The sequence below is a fragment of the Larimichthys crocea genome, chromosome VII (assembly GCF_000972845.2).
Source record: "Larimichthys crocea isolate SSNF chromosome VII, L_crocea_2.0, whole genome shotgun sequence".
Taxonomy (NCBI): domain Eukaryota; kingdom Metazoa; phylum Chordata; class Actinopteri; family Sciaenidae; genus Larimichthys; species Larimichthys crocea.
Window position 1 is genome coordinate 15,967,820 of NC_040017.1, and position 24,964 is coordinate 15,992,783.

At 39.4% G+C, this 24,964-nt stretch overlaps 1 protein-coding gene and 1 long non-coding RNA gene across 7 annotated transcripts in view; one reads left to right on the forward strand and one right to left on the reverse strand.

Moving 5' to 3' along the window:
• Positions 1 to 11,114, forward strand: scn3b (sodium channel, voltage-gated, type III, beta). Of its 5 annotated transcripts, none has more exons than XM_019257419.2 (7): positions 9 to 470; positions 561 to 811; positions 2,996 to 3,174; positions 3,262 to 3,490; positions 6,800 to 6,938; positions 9,779 to 9,862; positions 10,506 to 11,114. In XM_019257419.2, exons 2-6 carry the CDS (start codon positions 757 to 759, stop codon positions 9,840 to 9,842), a joined length of 666 nt encoding a protein of 221 aa, XP_019112964.2. In that variant the 5' UTR covers positions 9 to 470; positions 561 to 756; the 3' UTR covers positions 9,843 to 9,862; positions 10,506 to 11,114. The 5 variants fall into 5 exon arrangements, with proteins under 5 accessions (XP_019112966.2, XP_010727938.3, XP_019112964.2 ...); XM_019257420.2 differs by having other exon boundaries at positions 9 to 212; XM_027280307.1 differs by having other exon boundaries at positions 9 to 811.
• LOC113746051 (uncharacterized) overlaps positions 5,772 to 24,964 on the reverse strand; it is a 24,978-nt gene continuing 5,785 nt past the window's right edge. Inside the window, exons 1-2 of one of the 2 annotated variants that reach the window (XR_003462580.1) lie at positions 23,104 to 23,382; positions 5,772 to 6,945 (exon numbers count right to left, since the gene is read on the reverse strand). This is a non-coding gene — a long non-coding RNA (uncharacterized LOC113746051). Of the gene's footprint in view, positions 6,946 to 23,103; positions 23,383 to 24,964 lie in introns of those variants that run through there. The other variant, XR_003462579.1, reaches the window with a different exon arrangement.

Here is a 24,964-nt window from a genome sequence, read left to right on the forward strand (position 1 = left end):
GCATGCGTATCGAAGCTCTTGCTCTGCCAGCCTGTGCTAAGTGACTGCTGGAAAACAAAAGGCAGTGAGGCAGAGCGGCTGGGAAATGTCATCAGTCATCTTTAATGGAGGAAATCTACTTGGAGAAATCAATGGTGTTATTCTCTGAGCGGTGAAATAGCCGAACTGCTGTCATTGTTTGTGCGCGAACAAGACTCGCACATCTCGCAACAGTAAGTGACTGAATCGGGGTTTTTCTTTTTTTGAGAATCCACAGGTTCTCTTCTTCTTCTTCTTGTTTTCCTTTCTTCATTTCTTCTGGATGGATTTGGACACTGAATGAGCGCAGCTGTTGATGAAGGAGTGCTGTCTCACATCCTCGGATTTGTTTTAATATCACCGAGCGCAGGGGATGATGAAGTTAGTTCTTTCTAGGTAGATGATGATGAATGGCGAGTAAGGAGGTTACTGGAAGACTTCAGTTCATAGATGTGAGCACGTAAAGACTCTACAGCCTCGTTTCTACAACTCTTCAATGCCCTTTGTGGCTTGATTTTTCTATTTTTGTTTTTTGCACACAGTTTGGTTTTGGATTTCTCATCGTGAAGTTATCTGCGCGCCTGTCTGCCGAAGAGAGGCGCTGTCCGTGGTCCTGAGCGGTACTCCAACAACTCCTGTTACCTCACTCCTGACCTCGCATGAAGGCAACTTAAAGGTTGCTCGACCTTTAAAGTTCAAAGGGACACTGTCTAACAGCAGCTCCAGAAAGAGCTTAATATGGTAACTCAAACCAGAGTTCATCTGCAAACTTTGGTACTTTTGTTTTTTGTTGGTAAGTATGCAACATGTTTATGATATCTTGTTTGGCTGTGAGTGTTGCATGCTGTCACATAGATACATGAGGATGAGTAATCACAGGCCTTGTTTATGGTTTGTGAACCACCCAGCTGGCTGTGAACTCAAAACCCAGTTTCAGAGCAGCCCTGCTGATGTCTACACAGTGCAACACTGTCAGCATTTAAACTAAATCAATCAATCCATTGAACAGAGGACACCAGGGTTAAGCTTTGTCCCCCTTTTCTTGTTTTCTAGTTTCCTCTCCAATGGTCTCCCTCTCTGCCTCCCACTTTCCCTGCCCTCTTTTCCATGTGTTTTTGTATGAGTCCTCATTGAAAAAGAGATGAGATGGAATCAATGTTGTCACCGTTTGCCCAGGGGGGGCTTTGGGTTATATAAGAGCACTGGACCCACCACAGCAATAGTCACACAAAGACATCCATGTGGCGAGTTCACTGAGATTACTGCCTCACTTCACTTTACAAAAAATCCCATCTTTGTGTTTATCACCCACTTACTGCCCTCCTCTAATTATTCTATCTCTTGTAATGCATTTATTAATCGATCACCATTATATGTTGCGTCCTACACTATACACATTACCTCCACCCAACACTCCCTTCCCTCCATTTATTCCTCCCTCTGCCAGCTAATACTAATGGGCAGAGGCCATCATTAGTGCTTACTGGCCTGGATGATCTTGGATCTGCTTTCAGTATTGTGACTCAAGTCTCTCTAGTGCTCACTGAGCTGTATAATTGAATTTATGTCTTTTTAACGCTTACTGAGTTTTGCGTCTGGCTCAGTGTTGGATTTAATGTTAGCACAGAGTGCAAGAGCTGATGACCTCAATAAGAAAGCCTGGACCATGTGTTTATTACTACAGATAAAACTGTGCCTGTCACAGCAGTGTGTGTACAGTAGTTGTATTTTCTGTACACAGAAAATAAGATGAAATCCTCCTGGAGTATTTGTACACGATGAGTTATAGCTGCATCTCTAAGCACTTCTTACTTTTAAATTTTTGCATTTACTCTGAGGCAGGTGTTTGGTTCACTGACAGGTACTTTATTCAAAAACTAAAAAGCTCTCAGAAGTTCAGAAGGAAATCTACTGCAGGATATTGTTTAAATGTTTCCTTCTTCGGTGTGTAATTCCTGATTACTTTAACGGTTAAAGCTTACCTCAAGAAATTTTTTATGGCCTATACAAAATATTCTGCTACAAACTCCCTTTCTGGAGCTGGGGAGTTTGTGGCTGACGCTAGGACTTTTCTGTGTGGTCTGAGTTTTTGCCCTGTCTCTGTTTGGGTTCCCTCTGGGTACACATGCAGATTTATAGTTTTAATTAGCAACTCTAAATTGATGTGAGTGTGAATGATTGTGTCAGCCCTGTGATGAACTGGCAAACTGTCCAGGGTGTACCCTGCCTCGCGCCCTAAGTCAGCTGGGATCTTCTCCAGCCTCCCAAAACCTCAATAAGGATTGGCGGTTATGGGAATATTATTTTAAAACTTTAGCATGTCTCTTGAGGGCAGGTTTCTAGTCTCATAGTCAAAATGACATATGTCTCTCCCTAAACACTGTTCCTTGACCTCAATGGAAAACATCATGAGGTCAAGGAATGATGAAAAGCAGCATTCATAAAGACTAAGGATAAGACCATGTTGGACAATCTGTCTGAACTTACACTAGGCTACATAGTTATGCTCTGGCAAATGTTATTAACGTGTGAATTGTGGGACACCATTATCTCTTTTCCTTGAGTACATAATGGTCTAGTGTGCTTCAGGACATGGACAAGGAAGCATCGAAGCATATTTAATTAAAAGTTAGGGAATTCAAACTCTTATCATTGGCCACTTAGATACTTCTGGGTCATTCCACTCAGTTAGGAACCTTCCTAAGCAAAAAAGACTACTCATCCGAAGCCATCATTTTTGTGCACTGGGGGTTATCACATCACACTTGTAAAAGTTGCAGAATTTTGGTGAGCACACATAAACTTTTTCCCTTCAGCAGATGAATGTGAAAATGCTCTCAAATGGTCTCAAACTCTGCACATACATCTTTCTGCAAACATCCAATGCATCTTTGACTGGAGGGAGAACATGTTGACTTGAGTTTTCATCAGGCTGGCTGCTATACTAAATGTGTGTAACATTTCTATCCTCCTACAGTGCACCTGAGTCAGCCAGTATGTGTCGATGTCCCGTCGGCGACAGAAGCAGTCCTGGGGAAATCTATGAAGTTGACCTGCATTGCTTGTTTGAAGAGGGAGGAGATTAAACCAAAGACCCGGGTGGACTGGTACTACATGCCAGAAAAAGAAGAAAATAGCCCATACAATAAAACTCATGTAGGTTGCTGCTATTATTATTGTATATGATATGATACATGGTATGTCTAGAAATCTTGCATGTCTACTTATCTTTCCTCTCTTCAGATATACGTATATGACAATGACACTCCAGTTGAATTGGACGGACCATTTAAGGGCCGTCTGGCCTGGAATGGAAGCCAGGACTTGCAAGACGTCTCCATTGTAATCCTCAACGCCACCTTTAATGACAGCGGAGTCTATGAGTGCCAAGTACTTCGCAAGTTTGAGTTTGACTTCTTCACTCCCTCAGCCTTTTTGTCCAAGGACATCAAGCTGAAGGTTATAGAAAAAGGTATGGCTAATTGTTTTCCCCGTTCTTTCCTGTTATTCCACCTTATTCTGTGTTCAGGTTTAGCCAAATTCTTGGTTGCCATATTAGTACAGCTTGGCGTGCTGAGAATGAGATAAAACAGTTTAGCAGGGTTATTCCAGAGCTACGTATGAGGTTATTCAGTCCTCAGACCTCAGGTTACCAAAAATAAGCATCAGTCTCAAGAGAACTACAACTGCTATCTTACACATAATGTTCTAAAAGTCCATTTAAATGTACTGCATCACAACTTTCTTTTATTTTAACATTTAAAAAATTAAAGATTCAAGACATGGTTTCACGGCCCAAGAGCAAATGTTTAATTCATATTTGGCCTTAATATAAATATAAGCCAGTTGCGCTCCAGCAGTGTCTCAACAGGAGTGGTTGTACAGAAAAATGTCAAACATCTCCCCAACATTAGTCTGTGTACAATATCTTTATCTTGCATGCTTTACAATATCAGCAGAACTGATTTATGTTAACCGCTAGTCAGAGCTGAATACAAAGAGTTCTTGTTCAGATGCAGAACAGTGCAACTGATAATTTCTGCAGTATTGCATATTCTAACACTAAGTGGCCCAGCTATTATGTTAAACACGATGATGATTATGATGATGATCGAGCTGTGCACAGAATATGCTGGAGAGGTTCAGCTCAGGCATGTTAATTTACAATCACTCCTGGTAGAAACACAAGTCTGTGCTGTGTTGACTTCAGTGTACTGAGTGTTCTCTTTGTGCTGTACATGCCCCCTCCTTCAATGCTGCATAAAGTATTTATCAGACCACTTTAAGTGGGTTATGCATTTTATTATATATTTCCACTTTTCACTAAGCGATGTGTCAGTGTGAGGTGCCACTAACAACACCACTTTCCTTCTCTCCCCTTTGTTGTGACTGTACTGAAGAGGAACAGTTGTGTGTTTTGTTTTGTCTGCCTTTATTGTTCATCAAAGTTCTCTTCTGTTGTCAGTGAAGGGGTTAATTCAAACCAACTACTTTGCTATCTAATATAAGGGGTAATGTATTCTGCTTCCTGAATGCTTGGCTTGCTGAATGTGTCATTTTCCACCTTGATCGAATATACAACATGTATATTTGGAACTACGCTGCCCATTTCTTTATGTTTAAATTATTTAAATCAACTTGCACGTGGTATATAGTTCACTATCCAACATATATAAAGATAGGCAAGTTGTATTCAGGAGTGCAAATTGGATTGTGATTATTCTCCAAAGTGCAACTTTCCAAAAAAAAAAAAAACCTACCGTTTGATCTTCTATACATATATGAAAGCCTCTCCTTCACATCTCATACAACTGTGGTATCAAATTTCACAAAGCCGTCAGTCAGTGTACTGTACATTATAGCTTGGGAATCATGTTACGGTAATGATGTCCATAGCAGTAGGATGGATTATCTCACGGCAAACATATCTGTGCTTTCCCATCGAAGGGATTATATTACACTAATAGCCTGTATTTGCAGAGGCTGCAGAATCGTATCAGTGAAAGCTGTCAACTGTCTGGTCAGCAGGCTTTCTGGAATTTGGTACACAGTCACTCACACAGTGGTTCACAGTGGCTCATAATGATCCTGCAGTGAAAGATATTAAAGTAGAGTGTCCCATTTTTCAAAATAACAAGCAGATGCCCCTTATGTACACTGAAACGGTGTTTGCTTGCTATAATAGTTTCTCTTATTCATACGAGCCCTTATCCCTTTCTTATGCATTTCCTTTGTAAGTGATGGATAAAATTCTCAGACCTTTGTCTGTGAAAGATTATATTCAAAGTGTTTCCAAAGTTTAAGTTAATATGAAGCTTCAGCAGTCAGAATTAGAAAAAAATATGTACCAAACTTTTCCAGTGTGAAATCTTCTTTTTGGTACTTTTCTTGAACCACAGCTAAGGAACAAAACATTGTCTGTGGAAACACAAGAGAATTCTGGACTACAAAGAGTTTAACTTTAGATGGTTCCCACTTGATTTGAACATGTTTTTTCACAGAACAAGGACTGTGGATTTGGTTCCTATCACTTACTCTGGGAGCTCTTTTTCAATGTTCATAAGGGCATATGGGTATTGCTTTAAGACAGGACTGAAAAAACTTATCACCTTAAATTTAAATGAAATGTATCAATATAACTTGAAGATCGAGTGTGTAGGATTTTGTTTCATCTAGTAGTGTAGCCACACTCTCCTTCATATCTTGAAGGAGAAACTATAGTACAAGAAAATACCAGTAGTAAACACCAAAGAACCAGTGTTTAGTTTGTTTATTGCTGCTATCAATACTAAATATAACATATAACACAAACTGGAAAATTACACTTCCCTTCAGAGTCAACTCAGGCCAGTTCTTATGTGATTATACATATGATTCGTGATATACACAAATGAAAACACAATTATGCATGTTATATCACCTTTCTGCCATATTCTGTAATAACATATCCTTAATCATACACACTGGATCTTTAAACTGAACATTATTAGTCTTACATTGATTGACATAAAACCAAAATATGACCTGAAATAATCCTATCTCTAAATATAAAATCAGTCATGCCCTGAGAACCATTGTGAGTATCCATTTTATTTCATATTTAAAGGAACCCTGTGGAGTTTTGGACCACTAGTAGTGCTATTGAGCAGTGTTTCATATGGGTCCCTGTTTATATCATGCATGAGGAGAACACAAATGCACTAGTTTGAAAACATGTGCTGCATGATTCACATTATACTGTTGATTTCCTGTTCTTCCACGGACAACATTTTTTGATATGGGACCAACAAATGTAGCAATGTAACAGCAGTGAAGTAGAAGACTGTTCGTAAACAGTCATGGACGCAAACAATGCACAAATGAAACGCAAGACGACTCCACGGGGCGCCTTTAACTCTGTAGGCACTATTATACTATAGGTATGGTCATAATATAGCTGCATCATTTGTGCATCAAGTGTATCTTTGAACTGGATACACACTAGAAAACACAAATGTGCTTTAAGCTGCATACTGTTAACTATTGTTAATACTGAGTTGGACTGTCATTCAGTGAAATGAAAGTAAACCTTTGAAGCACGTAGATATATTGCCTTCTCTATTATGACTGACAGTTGATTGTGAGTCAGCAGTGTTGCCCATACATGAACAAACTCAGCATACTTACAGTATACTCTTAAACCTGTGGCTAAATAAGTCTCCCCTCCTTCAACCCAAAAACATTCAGAGGTGGGATGCAAACTGAATAAAACATGTTTTGTGCTGTTGTTTGTGCTCCACAGCCAGTAAAGACACCACAGCAGTCTACTCTGAGATCATGATGTATGTGCTGCTGGTGTTCTTGACCTTCTGGCTGCTGGTGGAGATGGTCTACTGCTACAGGAAGATCTCCAAGTCTGATGAGCAGGCAGAGGACACAGCGTGAGTCCTACACAAATGTACAGACACAGTCAGACACAAACACAGATAAATGTGAGTAGAGTTATGACTGAATGCAGATAATTAAAACGCTGTGTGTCCTAGAAACCAGCCTATTGTCAACATGTCCAGATACATATCGTATGTGTTCTAACTTTTTCTTTTTTCTGACTCACAGCAGTGTGTTTATATTATGCGCCACCAAGACAGCTTGTGCCAAATAAGTGAAAGTTTCTGCTTTACATAATAGTCTCAGAAAGACACTGGACAGAGATTTAGGAGGTAATCAAGAGAAAGAGTAGGCAGGACAGAGAGGGAGGGAAAGAGTCAGACAGACAGACAAAAAGGTAATTGAGTCTAAACTGCATCAGTCTGTAACCCTCCTGCAACAGTAATCTGTCTTTTCACTCAGACTGCTTGACAGGCCTGAATAATTCTAAGTACTGCTGACTGCTGTTTTTTTCCTAATAACCTTTTTACATCCGTGGTGGATTTGCAGGTCCGTCAGAAACTGACTTTTTATGTCACCTTGTCAGCACTCACAAAGACCCGCATGCACCTGTATAGTCAGCTCCCACTGGATTGTCAGGGTGTTGATGAGGCCAGCTGATCCAGGTTGACAACTTTTGAATGGGGCAATTTCTGAACATAACAAACAGAGATAACGCACAGCACATGTGCTGATCCAGTTGTTGTGGTTTTGCTGAATGAATCCATACAAATTCACATAGACACATAGAGCTCAAGTACTATAGACTGCCCTATATTTCTAAGTATGTTTTCAGAAGAGGAAAATATACAGAGGATGTACACAATGCGACATAAAACGCAGTGAAATATACTGTAATGGAATATAAGGTAAAAGTACAGTGTATCTGGTTAGCATGTTGTTTACCAGAGGATCAATAGGTAGCACTCCATTTTACAGGTCTGGAACATACTGGTAGTTCATAAATGTGTAATTAATTGAAAACAAATTAATTCTGGGAAGAACGTTATGTTCTTCCTAAAAAAGGTCCATTCATTATCCAAAGCTTTAATGTCCATGTGTGTTGAATTGTATACTAATACAAACCAATGCGACCACAAACTATGGCCTTAAAAAACACTGAATTTAATGAAATGATAGAACTGAACTGATTAGTTGATACACAGAAAATATGTCAGCTACTATTTGGATATTTGTATAGATAGTCAGTAAATTATTCAATAATAATAATAGTTGCAGCACTTGCTGAATTATCTAAAACTAAACAATCTACAATGTTAGCATTTAGTGCAGAAGATTGTATTTTACTGTTTTTTTACAGGGATTGTGAGAATAAGTAAACTTTGTTCATAAACAGAAGTTCCAAAGTCCTTCAGAGTTATTAATAAAAAATACACAGTGCACAGCATGATAATAGGAAAGAAATACAATTTATAAAGACTAAAAGAATAAAAACAGAATGGATTGCAAACAACAAACTTATATAAACAGCAGCCTATAAAATGTGATACAAACTCAGCTGGCCTAACCATTAGTGGGAGACAATTTCATAGTGTTGGAGCTGAAACTGTAAAAGAATACTTCCTCTGTTTTTTTAATAGTAAAAAAGTTACAATGTAGAGTATCCAGATTTTTAAACTCAATAAATATGGGTGTCATCTGCGTATCAATGGTCTGCAACAACTAACAGATGATATAACCAGGGGGGAGCATTATAAGCTGAACAAGATGTGGCCGAGGAATAAACCTTGTGGAACCTCACACACCATCTGAACTGAGAATAAGACAAAAAAAATCCATTGTTACCCTAAAATATCTCTCTGTAAGATATAAAAAATAAAGATGAAAGTATGTAAATGTAGATATGATATTATGACCCAGTGCTTTAGTCTATCCAGCAAGATGCTCAACAGTCAAGGCAGCAGATGAGTGGTACACATATTCCCGATAATATGTTGAATAACTGGAGTTTAGTGGATATATAAGAACTAACACAGGAAATAGTAACACAACAGAAAATATATATTTTGGCGGTTTTGGTGGCACATTTAAGCAAAGACAGAGCTGCTGGATAATGTTTTTTTAAGTAGAAATTACATTTCACTTTGCCCTCAGCACTTAGATAAAGTTTATTGAACTTTACCTAACATGAACTGATCCTGAGTGCACATAAAGTTAAGAATTTAGTTCTTGAATGTGTATATAAATTTCATCAGTGCCTGCAGCTAAATGTGTGTTAATGGGTTGTGGCCACCTCACAGCCATCACTGACCTGTATGAATACAGCTGCAGATACTCAAAGTGGTTGTTTTTTTGGGGGGGTTGGTTTCTTAGCTACTCTGCTTTAATGGTGATGTACCACAGCCAGAACATTTTGAGGTAACATTTCGTGACGCATTAGTGGCTCAGATCAGACAAGATGGAAGACAGCAGCAAAGCTCTTTTCATGGTTGAGAATTTTGATTCATCTTCACAGTTTCTGTGCAGCTCTATTGAATTGGGAGCATATTTGGTAACAATATGAACGTTTGCTGTTAAATACTGTATGAGGGTGTCATATCTTCCTGATGTGCTGATTGTACAGCAGCTCCCCACTGCTCACATTACACTAATGGTTTTTATCTTTTAAAATTACCTCTGGGGCTCTCATTGTTGTGGCATTATGAATTAGGAACAAATGTCAATGTATAAAAAGCCTCACAGTCCCCAAATGAAGGAAATTAAATTTTCTATTGTAGTGAGCAATGTTTAAGTCCAAACTTAAGCATTAATCTGTGGTATTTGGTGGTTAAGCGAGACCTACCACCAGCTCTTAGATCGTTTTCTGTTTTTTTTTCTACCAATCTACCTGCAGGACAAACTACCTAGCCATTCCATCTGAGCAGAAAGCCACTCCAGCCGCTCCTGTTACCGAATAAAAGTGGTTTTCAATGACACGGTATTTTACATGTGACTCTCAAACTGATCAGTGAAATCACCATCCTCTCTTTCAGCTCTTTGTTTGTACCTTTATTGCTATAACTGTGCAGTAGCTTGGTGGAGTCCTGTTGCTTCAACACCCACTGTGTCTCTACTCGTTCCCATTCCCAAAGGACTTTAATTCTTACCATTTTTGGAATTCTTGTCCCTCATTCGTTCTCTCCATTCATTTCTCTCACTATCAAGACTTGTCCATGTAAATGAATAAATGAAAATAATTCAAATATATTTGATGTAGGGTAATTAGCGTTCAGTTTAGCTTCAAATTATAGTGTGTACTGAAGGGCTTGAGGTCTCATTTTTGAAAGCTGGTATAATTTGTGAAGTATTTAATTAAATAGTTCAATATGAGAACTTTCAAATATAGGCAATTTAAAAACTGGCACTCATCTGCATAGCGAAGATACAGTAATAAATTATAGCAATCTGAAATACATTTGCATGTATATGAAGTAAGGCTCAGGAGTTATCATATTCCTAAAGGACAATGTTGTTTATTTCAATTAGACATTTGAATATTGTTTCATACTATAGATATGGTTATTTAGCATATAAATCATTCTATGTCGAATAACAGGGAATGTGTTCTCTGCTCTTTTTAGGTATTAACCAATCACAATGGAGCTTCAGTGTCATGTGACAGAAACAGGCATATTCCACCACCCTCATCTATGCCACCCACACAGCCATGGAAAGTCTGCCAACTGACCTCCCCTGTGTATCGACTGTGTCTTGTGAAAAGCCAGTCAGAAATGTCCAAGTGCTCAATTTCTCTCATCCTTTTCCTCGCATTTGTTTTAACCTCCGTGCCAGGCATTTGAAATCAAGTGCTTTCACAAATACAGCAGGTTAACAAAAACGTCAGTGTCATGCACTTATTATTGGATAAATACCAGCTATGCTTCTTTTGAACCCGCCAGTGTCTAGAGTTACATTTTCTTAGTACAGTAGTTAATGGTGCCTCTATGATTTATAACCTATAAACAGAAAAGATCCAAGGGAAGACGCTGTCCTACTGCTCTCAAAGCTGTTATATACTGACTATGTAGTGTTTGTTTAGTTCATTTTGTTTTATTACAATTTTATAGACCACGCAGAGATTTTGTGTCACAGTTTTATGTGTACTGGCCAGTATCTTTTTGATGTCTTTTTAAGGAAAATGGATTGCATAGCTTTTATACTGTATGGATGTGCATTATCCCTGTTTTGCTATGTGCATCAGTGAAACCACAATGTAATGAAATTATACATATATATATATAAAAAAAAAAGATATTGTACCAAGTCACTTTTTTTCAGTTGATCTGAATTCAGCTCGAGGTTTTTCCTATACTCTCCTCTGTATAAATCTTTAATCCATGTTCAGCACTGATGTCAAAGTACATTCAATATTAGAAATAAAAGTCTTACATGCATACATCACTCTAAAACATATTCTTAAGCTTCGACTGTTGCTGGTGTTCTACAGTAGCATTGCTATTGAGACTAAATGTGTGCCTCTTTCTATAGTACATCACTGTAGAAATGTCTAGAAGTTGTGACTCAATCATACCGTGCTGTTCTTTGTCTTTTACAGATATGATATCTCTTGTGTGAATGTGCTGCTATTAAATCCAATGCATTCCACAATCAGTTTCAAAGCCTCTTTGTTTACTGAAAGCTACTTAGTTTTCCATTTAAATTGCACAATGAAATGAGCGCATTTCAAGACTTTTTCCTTATTATCTGCAACTGTGGTGGCGTTTAAAGGGGGGAAAAAAAGTGGGTTCTAAATCAGCAATCATCTATGCACCTCTGGTCTTTCCAGCTCCCATTAACTCTGAAGAAAGGCAGCTAACAAAAAGACTTTCTATTAGTTCCTACTTGAAGTAAACTCTGTGTTTTTTTTTAATTGTCTTACAGAGCTGAGGTGCAGAGAGTGTTTTATTCAGTGAGAGCAGAGCCGGTCCAGATAAGTTCAGAAAGGTTGTGGAAGACAAAGAAAGATGTGCAAAATGTGAAGAGGAAAAAAAAGGGGGGGGAGAAAAGACTGGCAGTTAGAGATGTGATGCACATTGCTCTTTTTGCTAGCCATGACCCACAGCAGTGACAGATATAGCAGCAGCTGTTGTTATAGCAACCCAGGCAGATTGCCTGGCAAAGATATTACCCTGCAATAGTTGAAACACATTCATTTATGCTCAGCCATAAAAAAATTTAGAGTGGTTTATTACACACTATGAACAAAATACGAGGAAGCCACCAGTCACCCTGCATGCTTTGCTACAGGAGGAGAATGGAAGAGACTTGACTCGCCTGGAAGAAATGCTTCCACAAACCTACCAAGGTCAGGTATATGGTCTGAATGGCTAATGTAACAAGTGCACCCTTTATCCTTCCATCAAGTCCCCATAAATTGGTTATTGATTGTGCAACACATCCCATAAACTCTCCAACAATATGGCATTATAGCTTTGCGATCTATTGTAAAAGTGCTATCCTGTGACCCTCCCCCTCCCCCTCATCTCTCTCTCTCTCACGGTGTCTCTCCCTGCCTCTCTGTGTCTCTCCTTCTTCCTTCTCTATTGTTACAACGTGCCTCCCTGAGGATACAACCCAGTAATATGGCCCACATTCTACAAATATACGTTTCAATTAAACCAACAGGCCCCCAACTGCCTCGGTGCTCTGGTAAGAATTTGAAGTCACACCGCGGACTAGCCGTAAACCCCTCCTTATTTGTAGTTCAAGTTTTTTGCTTGTAAATGGAAAAAGCTGATTACAAGTATTACCAGTAACAGGAAGGGGTTTAGTAGCTCGATAGCCCACTGACAACACTACTGGTTTTAAAGAAAAACACATTGGCCTGTAGTTGCCACCACTTTTCCACTTTTTGCCAAAGAGTGGCCAAAATAACTGCAGCCATTTTCCGTTCTGACATCATAAAACATGACATTAAATCATCAATCATGTTCATCTGCAGTGAATGACGGTTGTCCATCTATGAAGGGTCTTTGTCTCCCCCTAGTGTAAAGCATATTATGTCATCAGACGCTGACATGAAATCAAAGACAACATATAAATGTCAAACGTCAAGCTTTCTGTTTTTTTCTATCAAGCAAAAACAAAACAAAACAAAACAAATATCCAGTTAAACAATTGCCTGAGTGGTTTTTTAATTTGCAACCTTCTGAGTTATTGATCTATTGATCCTGATCTGTTTGGAAGGTGGGTTGATCAGAAACTCTGGGCTGTGGCCTGAGTGTTGATGACAAAGTATGCTGTATGCTGCCAGACACTGCAGTCAACCAGGAACACAAAGTTATTGATTGCTGTTAATCAATAGTCACTTTGCAAGAGCTTTATCTGTTTCAACATTTAAAGAGTTATGATAGAAGGGAACATATTGATAAAATACAAAGTGAGTAATTATTATGCTTTGGTTTCCACTTTCTATCTTAGCATGTAAGCCCCCCCCCCCCTCCTCCTCTCCTCCTCTCCTCTCCTCTCCTCTCCTCTCCTCTCCGGCGGTCCACCCTCTGTCTGGTCGAGACTCTGACGGGATTTTCAAAGCATTGTACCTGACCAAGCTGCAGCTAAGAGCGTGTTTCTACAGTGATTCCACTGCATGCTGATTTCCATTTCTTTAAGCAGCTGAAAACGAATGCACACATTTCAAATGGAGGCAAAGAAACTGAATAATTTCTTCGGAGGGAGCATTTTTAAGATAACCACGGGCAGCCTGTTCATAATAATACATCTCCACACATTTCATGCTGTGTATAGATGGGCAAGAGCTGTTGACTTTGCCATACAAAAAAGCCCAGAGCGGACCCATTCGTTTCTGGAATGTAAATTCCAACTTGATTATAGACTTTCAGCCAAAGCAGTTATGGGAAATATTTTTGGATTGCAAACAAACTTAGACAAAGTTAGACATAAATTAAACTGAAATTCAGAGTCTCAGACCAAAGATAGAGTTAAAGTCAGACTGTTTTCCTCTGATTAGGCTGGGTAGAGAATAAATCAGCAATTACACTCACCTTTTGCAAAGAAATGATGTGATAGAGAAAAGATTACGGCTTATTTGAAAGGTAACACATCACCGCACAGGGCTGTCATATGTTGATTAAGGATAAATATCTCTGCAGATACACCACATTAAACATGAGACTTGATTGGAGTCTAAATAAGCTCCTCTTCCATCCAAGAAACAAGAAATGTCAGCGTCACATTAAAAGGAATAATGTGAGATTTCAGGAAACACGCCTTTCAATTTCTTGCCGAGAGTAAGCTGAGAACAGATGCTCATCACCTGCCTGGTAAATATAAGAATAGAGCCAGCGTCCAATTAACACAAAGACTGGAAACAGTTAGCCGTGTCCAAAGGTAACAAAATCCACCTACCAAAAAAACAGACAGTCAGCACAGTTATGCAAATGCCTAGCTGTGACTCTAATTGGCAGCAGTGCACTATTATTTGGTGAATATTTGATTAGAGATTTACCTTTCCCCTCTGATTTACACATTCTTCAAAGTCAGTACTTATTATGGAAACGGAAAGCTGCTGGCACAACACATCACTCAAGTGTTTATTGCGTCTTTGTCAGCTGTCAAATTACACCTGCACAACTCTGAAGCACCTCTGAGGAACCTTTCGACTTAAGGTTAGCATAATCTGGCAGTGGGCAATGTACACCGTCGTTGTGAATTATTCCTGAATGTCTGTATAATTATATCAACCTTGCTGTTAGAGAGTTGTTATCGTTCCCCCGTGGTGTCATATGCATAAAGAAGAGCTTGAGGTGTTTGACAAACAGAGAGCTGCTTCTGACTACTGAATAAGACAGCTATCCTCTCAGGTTTATCCATTTACTGTCATGTAATCCATCAAAGACGTGGTATTTCAGTTCTCTCACCTTCCTTCATTTCTGGTGGTTGATTTTGATTTTGCATATCCAACATCTCACATTAAGTCTTCTTGTCATGCCACACAGATGCTTTTACTAATCTCAGGTGTCTTTCTTCCTATAGCCGCAAAGCTCCTTTTGTTTATTTGATTCTTCTTTCAATCCGGTACAAAGTCAAATGCAGCAACAGATGCAGTAGATCCGTGAGTAGATTTAGAAACAACAATAAAGCAGTCAGTGTCATTTCATGCATGTAGATCAAACACTGCCATACCTTTTTTGCATTTGGGAATAGCTTTAGTCAAATGTTGTAGCCGATATGGAATGTTTCCTTTATCAATAGTGTGTTTTCCAAAATAAATCACTGAATCCAAGCCTTTGCATTGTCTTTGTTCTTTTCGTTATCACGCGATAAGGTTTGACACCGGGTGCTGATGCTGAAAAAAAAAGATAACATATCCAAATCCCCAGCTGTTTAAAACTCCTAATCAAAACTGAATCCATGAATTAAACAAGAACCCTTTCACCGTATACCTTAACCTTTCCTCTCCCATCCATCTCTCCTATCCATCATCCCATCCTCTGTTTCATTCACCTGCATCTCAAACAACAGGCATCTTTGATTAGCGAGACAAAGAGGATGCCTTAAATAAAAAGACCATTTACAAGTCAGACTGGGAAGCGAGGCAGTGACTGGGCCCTGCTTTCTAATTTGTGATGAGAGGATGGAGCTGGCCCATAGCACAATGACGTCGCAGCTCTATTGTTAGTGAAATGAACACCTGGCTGCCAGAGAAGTGCTAAATCACTGCTGTGTGTTTAGCCACACCTGAGGCCCTCCACACAAAGTGACACAAAGCAGAACATTACATCGCAGGCTGGCTGAATTTCGAAGTAACAGTGCCTGAGATGCAGGTCTTTCATCTAATCAATCAGCAACCGGTCGGTCGATTGGATGAAATTTATTGCATCCTGCTTTATTAACTTCAACACTGTTTCCAGGGAGAAGAGGCACTGACAATGAAACATTGCCAAACCTGATTAAACAAAAAGTGGTGGGCAGGGAAATTAGCCTTGTGGATTTTTGAAGATTTCTAATTATGCTGTGTAGTCAAAAGTTGATAAGGGGGAAAGGGAAAGCATTAAAACACTGCTAGACCTCTGACAAGCATGGTGCTTTATTACATTACTTTTGTGCAGCAGCCAAAGAGGCAGTTGGCTGATATCCTTTATAAAACAAGAGCACAACCATGACTGATAAATATTATTTTAGCCCAGTGGTTATAAATGTACACATGCTCTTCACCCAAATATGCTCCAGTGCTTGCCTCATTGAAGGGCAATAATTAGAAACGATAACGTGTGTCTCACAACTGGAGACTTATATCACTAATGCCATGGATCAAAACCCAATTAATTAAACTCTTCTATTCCTTTTCATGCCAGCAGGTTCAATCTGCGAGGGATAAAGTTATAGATGAGCTGTGAGAAATAACAGCTGCTCTTCTGCACTGCTATCTCTTGCAAGGTGGGAGACCCTTATTTCAACAATAAATCCCAAGTCTGCAAAGATACTCGAGTCAAAGCCCCTTTCCACAAATCCTCTGGGATCAATTAACACTGGGTGCACAGGATGCAGTGTTTATCCACAATTTAAATCTCTTCAAAATAAGATTATTTCTTGTATAAATCAGTATTATTTACATAATTCACCACTTGGCCTCTGTACTTTGATCACGCCTTCAAACTTATCTGGCAGAGATGAATGCGACCATCCTCTGTAACTTAACTAATAATTTGCAGTAGCAACTAATGAACACACTGGATCAATAGCAAAACCGCACAGCATGGCTGGGCTTACTGGAGTATTCCTTTTCACATTCCTGCAGCAGTCGACTACCAGTGGGAACAGCTGACCTTATCTGTCTTGACTTTGTCAAAGGAAACAGGAGGAACCGTTGGAGTGTGACGCAGGAAGTTACGTCAGTGGAGAAGAAGGGAACCAAAGGTCCATTGCCATTTGTTGTATGGAGATAAGATCCAAAACAAAATAAATCACTTGGAATTAAATGGGACTGCGTGATACAGGGTAGGATATTTAGGTGTGGGTTGGTTGGGTATTGGGTATTGGCTGTATTTTTCTCTAGGAACATGACCCATTGACCATGACCCAAATGTAAGGAAATCATTTTGTGTTAGTTATGGGTAGGGTGAGTTTGTGACCAGTCAGCTTGTGAAGATTGTATTGTGTTATATGCTGAATTGACCACAACTTGATCTGGCTGTCTATCACAACAGAGCCTCCAGCCCTGCTAGTGTTAGTGTGAGGCTATACTTAGGCACAGGGGTGCTTTGAGCTATGTCAGCATGCCAACAAGCTTGACATCATCTATCAAGTAGTAGTTTAAATAGCATTAAATACAAAGTACAGCTAAATATAATTGGGAATTGCATTAGTTATAATACATAAATCTTTGTTCAACATTTCATAGAAATCCATCCAAAGGAGCAGAAAGGACGGACCACCAACACTTCTACCACCGAATACTGGTACGGCTAAGAATTGGAGAGAACAGAATCTTAACACTGACACTTAACACTAATAGGGAGAATAAAAAGAATAAAGAATGAAACAAACAAGCCAGATTCAATATAAAAGACAGAGAGAGGTAGTGAGAAAAAGAAAACAGACAGCATTATTAGCACAGCCTCACCAGCCAACACTACATTTTTCCTAACAGCACCTTTCTGCTGCACCTCTCAGCAGTGTAGATCAAATTTACTTCCCCTAGTGAATTTGACCTGGGCACCATAAAAATGACTTAACCAAGTGAATTTGATCTAGGCTGAATTGGATCGGGTTCCGTTACGTTGTGCAACTGTGGAAACGAGCAACGAAAAGGTGTGATTGAATACTAGAATAGACCTTGAACGAGGCAAGGCTTTTCCAATAATTGTAGACAAATTGCTTCTTTGCAGCTGTCTCAAACCAATTAACCTGTGTACATAAATTTTAGACTTTCACCGGAAACTGAAGATGACATGAAAGCAAATCCTCTGTGTGTAACTTCTTACTTATGAGGACTGATTAGAAAAATAATCAAAGAATTACATCTTTGGAGAAATGGGAATACAAACCATATTTTACTATTACAGAGCCAACTGTGAAATGTGAGATCGGGGACTAATTATTAGGATTAATGAGACAAACGACAGCAGCAGTTTCCCTTTTGCTTCTCTAGATTTTGAGGTCTGACAAATAAAGAATAAAGAATATGACCCATTACATGCAGCAAGATGATACATATGATACATATTAAGGAATTGAGCTTATTATCCATTTAGCCTTGACTCAGGCCAAAATCACTACAGAAACAGTTTGTTTCTGATGTTTTGTTTGTATTATAAGAGAGCAATTCATTTCCTAAAGGTCTCCTAATAGCTTGGATAAGTCTGTCTCTGTTCAGTGACTGTGACTGATCTATAGAGAGAGAGAGAGAATAGGAGCATACAGCATAAACAGGGGATTTACATGGACTTTTCCAGGTATTATAGTTGAATTTCTGGTTTGTGGTTAATTTTCTTTTAAACCATACAGTTTATTCTTAAAAAGCTGCCTTAATTGATGGGAATGGAAACATGTACACACACACACACACACACACATGCAGACACACACCGCATGACATGGATTTGTCCTGCAGTAAATTAATTTCCTGAGGAAAAAAAAAGAGGTATGCAGGAGCTTTTCTTGTTTCAATCTTGTCATAACAGGCAGACTGAATATATTATATCTCCCTAGTTACATAATGAATTATATTGTGTACTTTTCTCTCTTCACCAGGAAAGCCAGAGGATAAACTAACAACAATAAATAAATAAATAAAAAAATCAATGCAAAAATGAGGACGAAGGAAGAAATGAAGAAAATTTCAGAAAACAAACTCTCCTGCTCATCAGGAGTGAAATAACAAACAACACACAACACTTCTCACAAAAACTGTGTTTATGTGCTTCCATCCCTGATTTCACTGTAAATTGCCAATGGATCTCTTGGCATTTTACCCCTCTTTATATACATACAGTGAGAAAACTCTAGTTCAACTGGGGTGGCTGCTCTATCTATCAAACCATGTACAAGCTTTCACCCCTAATAGAAGCTATTGATGTAACTGTTGACATCCTTTTTCAACAATGCACTTGAAAAATTTTCACATCATAAATATAGTTTTTAAATATCATCAGCGTGCAAAATGAGCTGTTTCCAGGGGTATAATCTTCTAATAGTTTGTGCAAATACATACACATGCCACATTGAAAAATGAGGTTGAGTCTGGATATTGTAGGAAATTAACAAATGCCAGAAACAGTGAAGCGATGAATATAAATTGTTTTTTCAGATCTACAGGCTTTCAGACATATAAACAAGACTGACTGGAAATAAAGCAGGTAAAGCTTGGTGAGGAAGCACAAGGCTTAATAGACCTGCCTGATTGCTAACAGCTGCAGAATCAACAGTGGGGGTTGGTGGAAGCCTTAATGTTGGGAGAGCAGCAGAGGAACTGTGCATGGGTTCAAAATCACTGACGCTTGAGAGGAATCAGTTGGGAGGTGGGGGTAAGGTGATGCTGATCATCCCTTGTCGCCAAGCAACAAATGTCCATGTGCCTATGAGCAAAGCATCTGACATCTCCTGCTGCTTACGTGGAACCATTCAACAACTTGCAGCCCTGCAGCCATTTCATGTCTTCTGCATTCTGGTAAGCATGGGTCGTCGTCGCATTGTGAGAATTTGTTCTCGAGACCTCATCAGCATTTTGATGAAGCCTCTTTGGTTGCAGAAGCATTGAAGTCCAGTTACGCTTCACCATCTTTTTCTATGATTCATTGTCATGAAAGATGTCAAACCACAAAAGAGAGAAGGCAAGAAACACTAGCGACGGTCATGACCTTGAGAGATGTCCAGGTGCTGTGTCTGTTTTTCTCCCACTATGAAAAATCACACCTGACAAAACCAGCAATTATCACATCCAGTGCCACATTTTTATTCCCAGTACGCAATGTTGGATATCGCCTGGTCTGATCCCTGTATGCATTGTATTTTTTCTTTATTGCTTATATAAAATTATGAGGTAAACTAAATAAAAGAAATCAACCTCATGTTGGTGTAAGAGAAAACCGAGCAATTAAGAAAGCAGTCATAGTCAGAAAGTAAACTTTGCAGATAAGCACATGCAGTAAAACTCTTTACTGAAACAACCTCAAAGTCTTTTATAATCAGTCCCACTTGCACAGACTTTCAAATTATTTCACAGTGGGATTTTGAAAGAGAGCGATATCACTAACCTGGAAACATTATATCTAATTGAATGTAATTTATACAGCACCTCCACAGCATCTGAAGTCATTAGCTGGAGAACTTGTGGTATGAGGTGCTTGGTGCACTTGTGAAGAGAGTAGAAGTAATAATGAGCAGTGATTATGGGAGGTAGATAACTACAGTATATACTGCAGATTTAGTGTCCTTAAGTGATCTTTAAGTTTCTGTATGTGAAATAGGCCGCTCTTACTTTTTTTCACTCTGTCCTATTTGACAAAACGTGTTTTGAATTTAAAGGTCAGGTTGGTAGTTGCGTTTTATAAGACCATTATACAGTGGTTGTTTTATTTATTTATTTAGTTTCACCTTGAGATTTCTATTATTTTCTTAGTGTGCTGATCAGTCACCTTAATAAACAGAGTAAGTGGATTACTCTGTTATCTATATTGCCCTTTAAATCAACCCACACAGAGACACATTAATTAATTGTGATGGTTGTGAAGGTCCCACTGAGTGACGGTCAATAACACATTAAGTAGTGAGGACTTCTGTCACTAGTCATTCCAACAGCTGTAGACTAGCATACGCACACACATGCAGGACGCTCTCAAACACAGCCACAAACACACATGTCAATCAAAAATAGCACTATCACAGAGAAAACAGGCAATGGCACAAGCTCTCCAACTCCCCCTGTGCCCTGCAGACCTATGAGGCTGCAGTACTCTGTGTTGTACATCTCACTATAAAAACTACATCACTAAATATTTCAAAAGGCACTGCTTGGCCCGATCCACTCATTAAACCTGCTGCAAAAATACAAAACACAAAGTTGTTTACACACATAGGCAATGGTGGTTGGAGCCTCTGTACTTATGCTATGACTTCCTGGGGAGTGTGTGACATGTGGTTGATTACAACTAAATTCCTGAATAAAAAAGCATGTTTAAATCTAAAGCATTTTTTTTAAAACTGTATCCCCCATAGCTCTTAGGCAGCAGGGTACTTTAGATCTTCCCTTTGTGGTGTCATTTCATATTATTCATGATCTCCCCCCAGCCTCCATATGTGTCTCTTTTCTGTTCCTCTCTTGGTCCCCTGCCCATACCATCTTCTTATCTCTCTCATATCTTTCTAAATCCACTTTATGCATCCTTTCTCCCCACTCCCTCCTGCCTCTCAGCATTCACATGGCAGCAGCGGAGCTGTGGCAGTTGAATACTATTATGTGCCAATAAAAAAGGACACTAAAGACTCATTAACACACAAGCTGCTGACGCATACACATACAGTGTATAGTGGAAAAAAATGTTTTCTGACACATTTCTGCAAATGACAAGAATGAGCTTCTACTCTAAGTTATACGATTGGGCGCACTAACTTCTGCGCAACATTATACTTCTTACAAAAAAATGCTGATATGTCAGAAGAAATAGTACAGCGCAGTGCTGTAGAGATGGTACAAACAAAGAGACACAAGGCAGGGGAGCGAAAAAGGCAAAACGCATAAGGATGGGTGTTTGCTCAAACATGATGGTGAAAGTGGAGATAATACACGATGAAGTGAGAGAAGGGAAAGAGAGATCAGAAAAAGGAAAAGAGTGTGAGAAAGAGAGAGACAAGCAGTACATAGGTTGCCTGAGGATGTGTGTCAAGAGTCAGAGGAGACAACACTCGGGATAACCAAACACACCCTGGGCAAGGAGACCTCTTGCCTGGTCCAGACTCCTTATGTAAATACAAATCACAGCTTAGCTCAGTGTTGTTGTGGGGTGATGAATACAAAAAAAAAATGCAGATGTAGAAAGTGTGAGCACAGTAAATATTCCTACTGTGAGGCGGCGAATAAGCACAGTCCAATTATGGACATGAAAGAAGTGAGGTCCGAAAAGAGCAATGTTGTAATGTAAGCAGGTAAGCCTAAACCGGCTTGTGCAGCCATTACACTGTGATGAAAATCAATGTGTGGCCTCTGACACAGCCTGTGCATGCTTCAGTTACACTCACCAATACAAAGCACTGGGAGAACTGTCTATGAGGCACCATGTTTTAGACACGGTTCATTTGACCACCCTTCATGCATTTGTTGTTTGCTGACACGTTTCTCAGAGGTCTCTGCTCCGAGGCCTTTCTTTTTATTATTTGCCTTTGAGTAACACAGAATGAAGCCTGTTTTGGTCACAGTGCCTGGCTTTGATAATTGCAGGAATAAATTAAAACATTTTCTCAAATAACATCCCATACAAAGCTTGGCTGTGACCTTCACTGCCAAATAAAATATTTAGCTGGAGCGGTGGATCCACTTTTAACTAATTAGAGAAGGGCACTGCGGTCAGGTGGTAAGATCTGACAGTCTTTGGCTTTGCCCCGCAGTAAAGGGCAAAGGGAGAGAGTGGGAGATAGATGGCAAAGAAGCAGGAGAAAGGGAATTACTAGAACTGCAACATAAATCCAGGTGTTCTTGGTGTGACAAATGTGTTTATTAAATAAAATTCAGATTAATTTTAACAAAAGGGGGTGAAGTATGATAAGGGAACAATGTGTAAGAGGATGCTGTTTACGAAACAAGTAAATATAACAAAAAGAGAACTCTCTATAAACCAGAGTCTATACTATCTGTATGAACACAATCAAGAATAAAAATCTGAAATTTCTCTCTAAATTTGTGCAAATCTGTCCGAGCCCAGTCCATGTATAACAAATGAAAACTTCAACACAGAGATGAGTTAACAACAGTTAACATTCACAGTCTAGTATGACACAAAAGAGTGATTGAGGCGAGCTCAACACACAAAAACACAAGCCGTCTTGACTGTTTCTAACTGTAAGCTGATCAACATGCCTCCAGCCTGTGCTAAGCTTAAACTCTCTCCTCTTGGTGCATATTGAATTGCAAATATTATTATTTTTTTGATGATGCTTGTTACTGAAAAAAGAAATGTGCTTAAGGCCAAAACTTCAAATGTTAATGTCTAGAAATTAAATACTCACAGCAGATCAAGTGGACTTGGTGTACCATACTGTCTGTTATTAGGGGTTCGTCTGCCTGGACTCGACCAGGCTTGGCACAGGAGTCAACTCGGTTCAACTTAGTCCTTTTATTTGACTTTTTGTCACTTTTTGTCGAATCATCAGCAGGTTAAAAAACCAAAAGCGTCTCTGTGCTCCACTGACTCATACCACACCCAGGTGCTCACCCAAGGTTAATCACACTGGTGCTTCTTGCTCTCTCTCTGAACACCAAGTGAACACTGGGTCCTCTACTGCCCTCTGGCACACTCCATTCACCACATGCCCACAATGAAAAATAAACAGCATATAATGAATAACCCAACAATACCTAATCGGCTAAAGGCATGACTGCAAATGTGTGCATGACTACCAACCTGTGAGCACTTTATGCATGCGTGTGTGTATGTGCAATAAATTTTAAGCATTCACCACATCCCCACAATGAAAAATAAACAGCAATATAATGCATAACCCAACACCTCCCACTTGAGCTCCTGGTTAGGGAACCCAAGGAGGTCACACTAGTCTATCTGAAGTCTTGTTTTAAGTTGCTCCTTGATGGGAAGCAGGACCACCAGGTGTCTAACATCCCTGTGAAGGATGGTAGAGGGGATTTTGGATGACAGTCTTTGCTTGTGCTTGTCCTTCTTTTTCTGACTAGAACAGGGTAGCTTGGAAAAGTCCTCACACTCTTTCTTTCTTTCTTTCTTTTGATCCGCCAGCCATATTACATCTCCCACATTCTGCTGCATTCCTACTGCACCTTTCTTAGTATCACTACCAGGCCCACCACCACTGCGCTGTCAGGACTTGAGGCCAACATTTAATATGCACATTTTCAGCCAGTAGATACTCTGTTTCAGTGTGTCTGCGTGCACAGTGCTGCATGTAGATTCCCAAAGAGAAAAAAGGCACTTAACGCAATAAGCGGTGCTGAGATATTTAATGTGGTTAGAAGTGTTTTTTGCTCTTTTGTTGTGGTGTTAAGCTGATACTACTCATCCGACAAATGAAGTTGTCACAGTGAGGAGGCGCATCGCTTTGATCTGCACTCAGACATCTATCTCTCAAGCAGTATCAAGCCATTGCCTTCACCAAACTGAGGCCAGGTATAGCAACAGAGCACCAATGGCCCCATTTCTTATGTTGCCATACAGTCCAGCACAAGGAGCAGCAGATGCTCCCTACAGCTCTTTCTGACATAGATGAATTGTTGTACTCTACCTTTACTCCTCACAGCTCAGTGGATGGAGCAGTCAGTGTGAGTCCTGGGTGAGTTTATTCTTGGGTATTTCCCACCTTTGTTACAGTAAGTCTTACCTAAGGGCTGATATAGTTAACTAAAACTAAACTAAAAACTGAAACTAGGTGTGAAAAAACATTTTATTTAACTTAAATAGAAAACTGACTGAAATAATATTGGTGTGATAATATGACTAACAGACAATACAAATATTTAGGAAATGTTTTTAGTTTTAGTCAGTTTGGTCAAACTTGTCAACACATCATGCACGAGGAGGATTTTTATCTAGACTGGGATTTCAAGATGTTGCTGATTGCAACCTCTTACCTCACCATTTCCTTCCTATCAGGAGTGAGAAACTACAGTGTGGCAGCTGTGAAATGCACAGAAACATGAAACCCTTACTAGAGCTTGTCAGCTTCTGTCGAGACCTGTTGGTTCAACATGACAGGCTCTGTAGAAGTCTGTAGATATATAAGGTTCATTCAAAGCTTTTCAGATGATTTATGAAAACACATGTGCATTATATTCTATTCCTGCCATATTCTGTAAATAGAGCCCTCTAAATCTTACACACTAAATATCTCCCATATTATA

What these genes read in the sequence shown, in the direction of transcription:
- scn3b (XM_027280307.1), top strand. Translation starts at nt 757, where the DNA reads ATGGTAACTCAAACCAGAGTTCATCTGCAAACTTTGGTACTTTTGTTT. An exon ending in GCCCATACAATAAAACTCAT is followed by an intron (nt 3,175 to 3,261) that starts GTAGGTTGCTGC and finishes TCCTCTCTTCAG; the next exon opens with ATATACGTATATGACAATGA. An exon ending in GCTGAAGGTTATAGAAAAAG is followed by an intron (nt 3,491 to 6,799) that starts GTATGGCTAATT and finishes TGTGCTCCACAG; the next exon opens with CCAGTAAAGACACCACAGCA.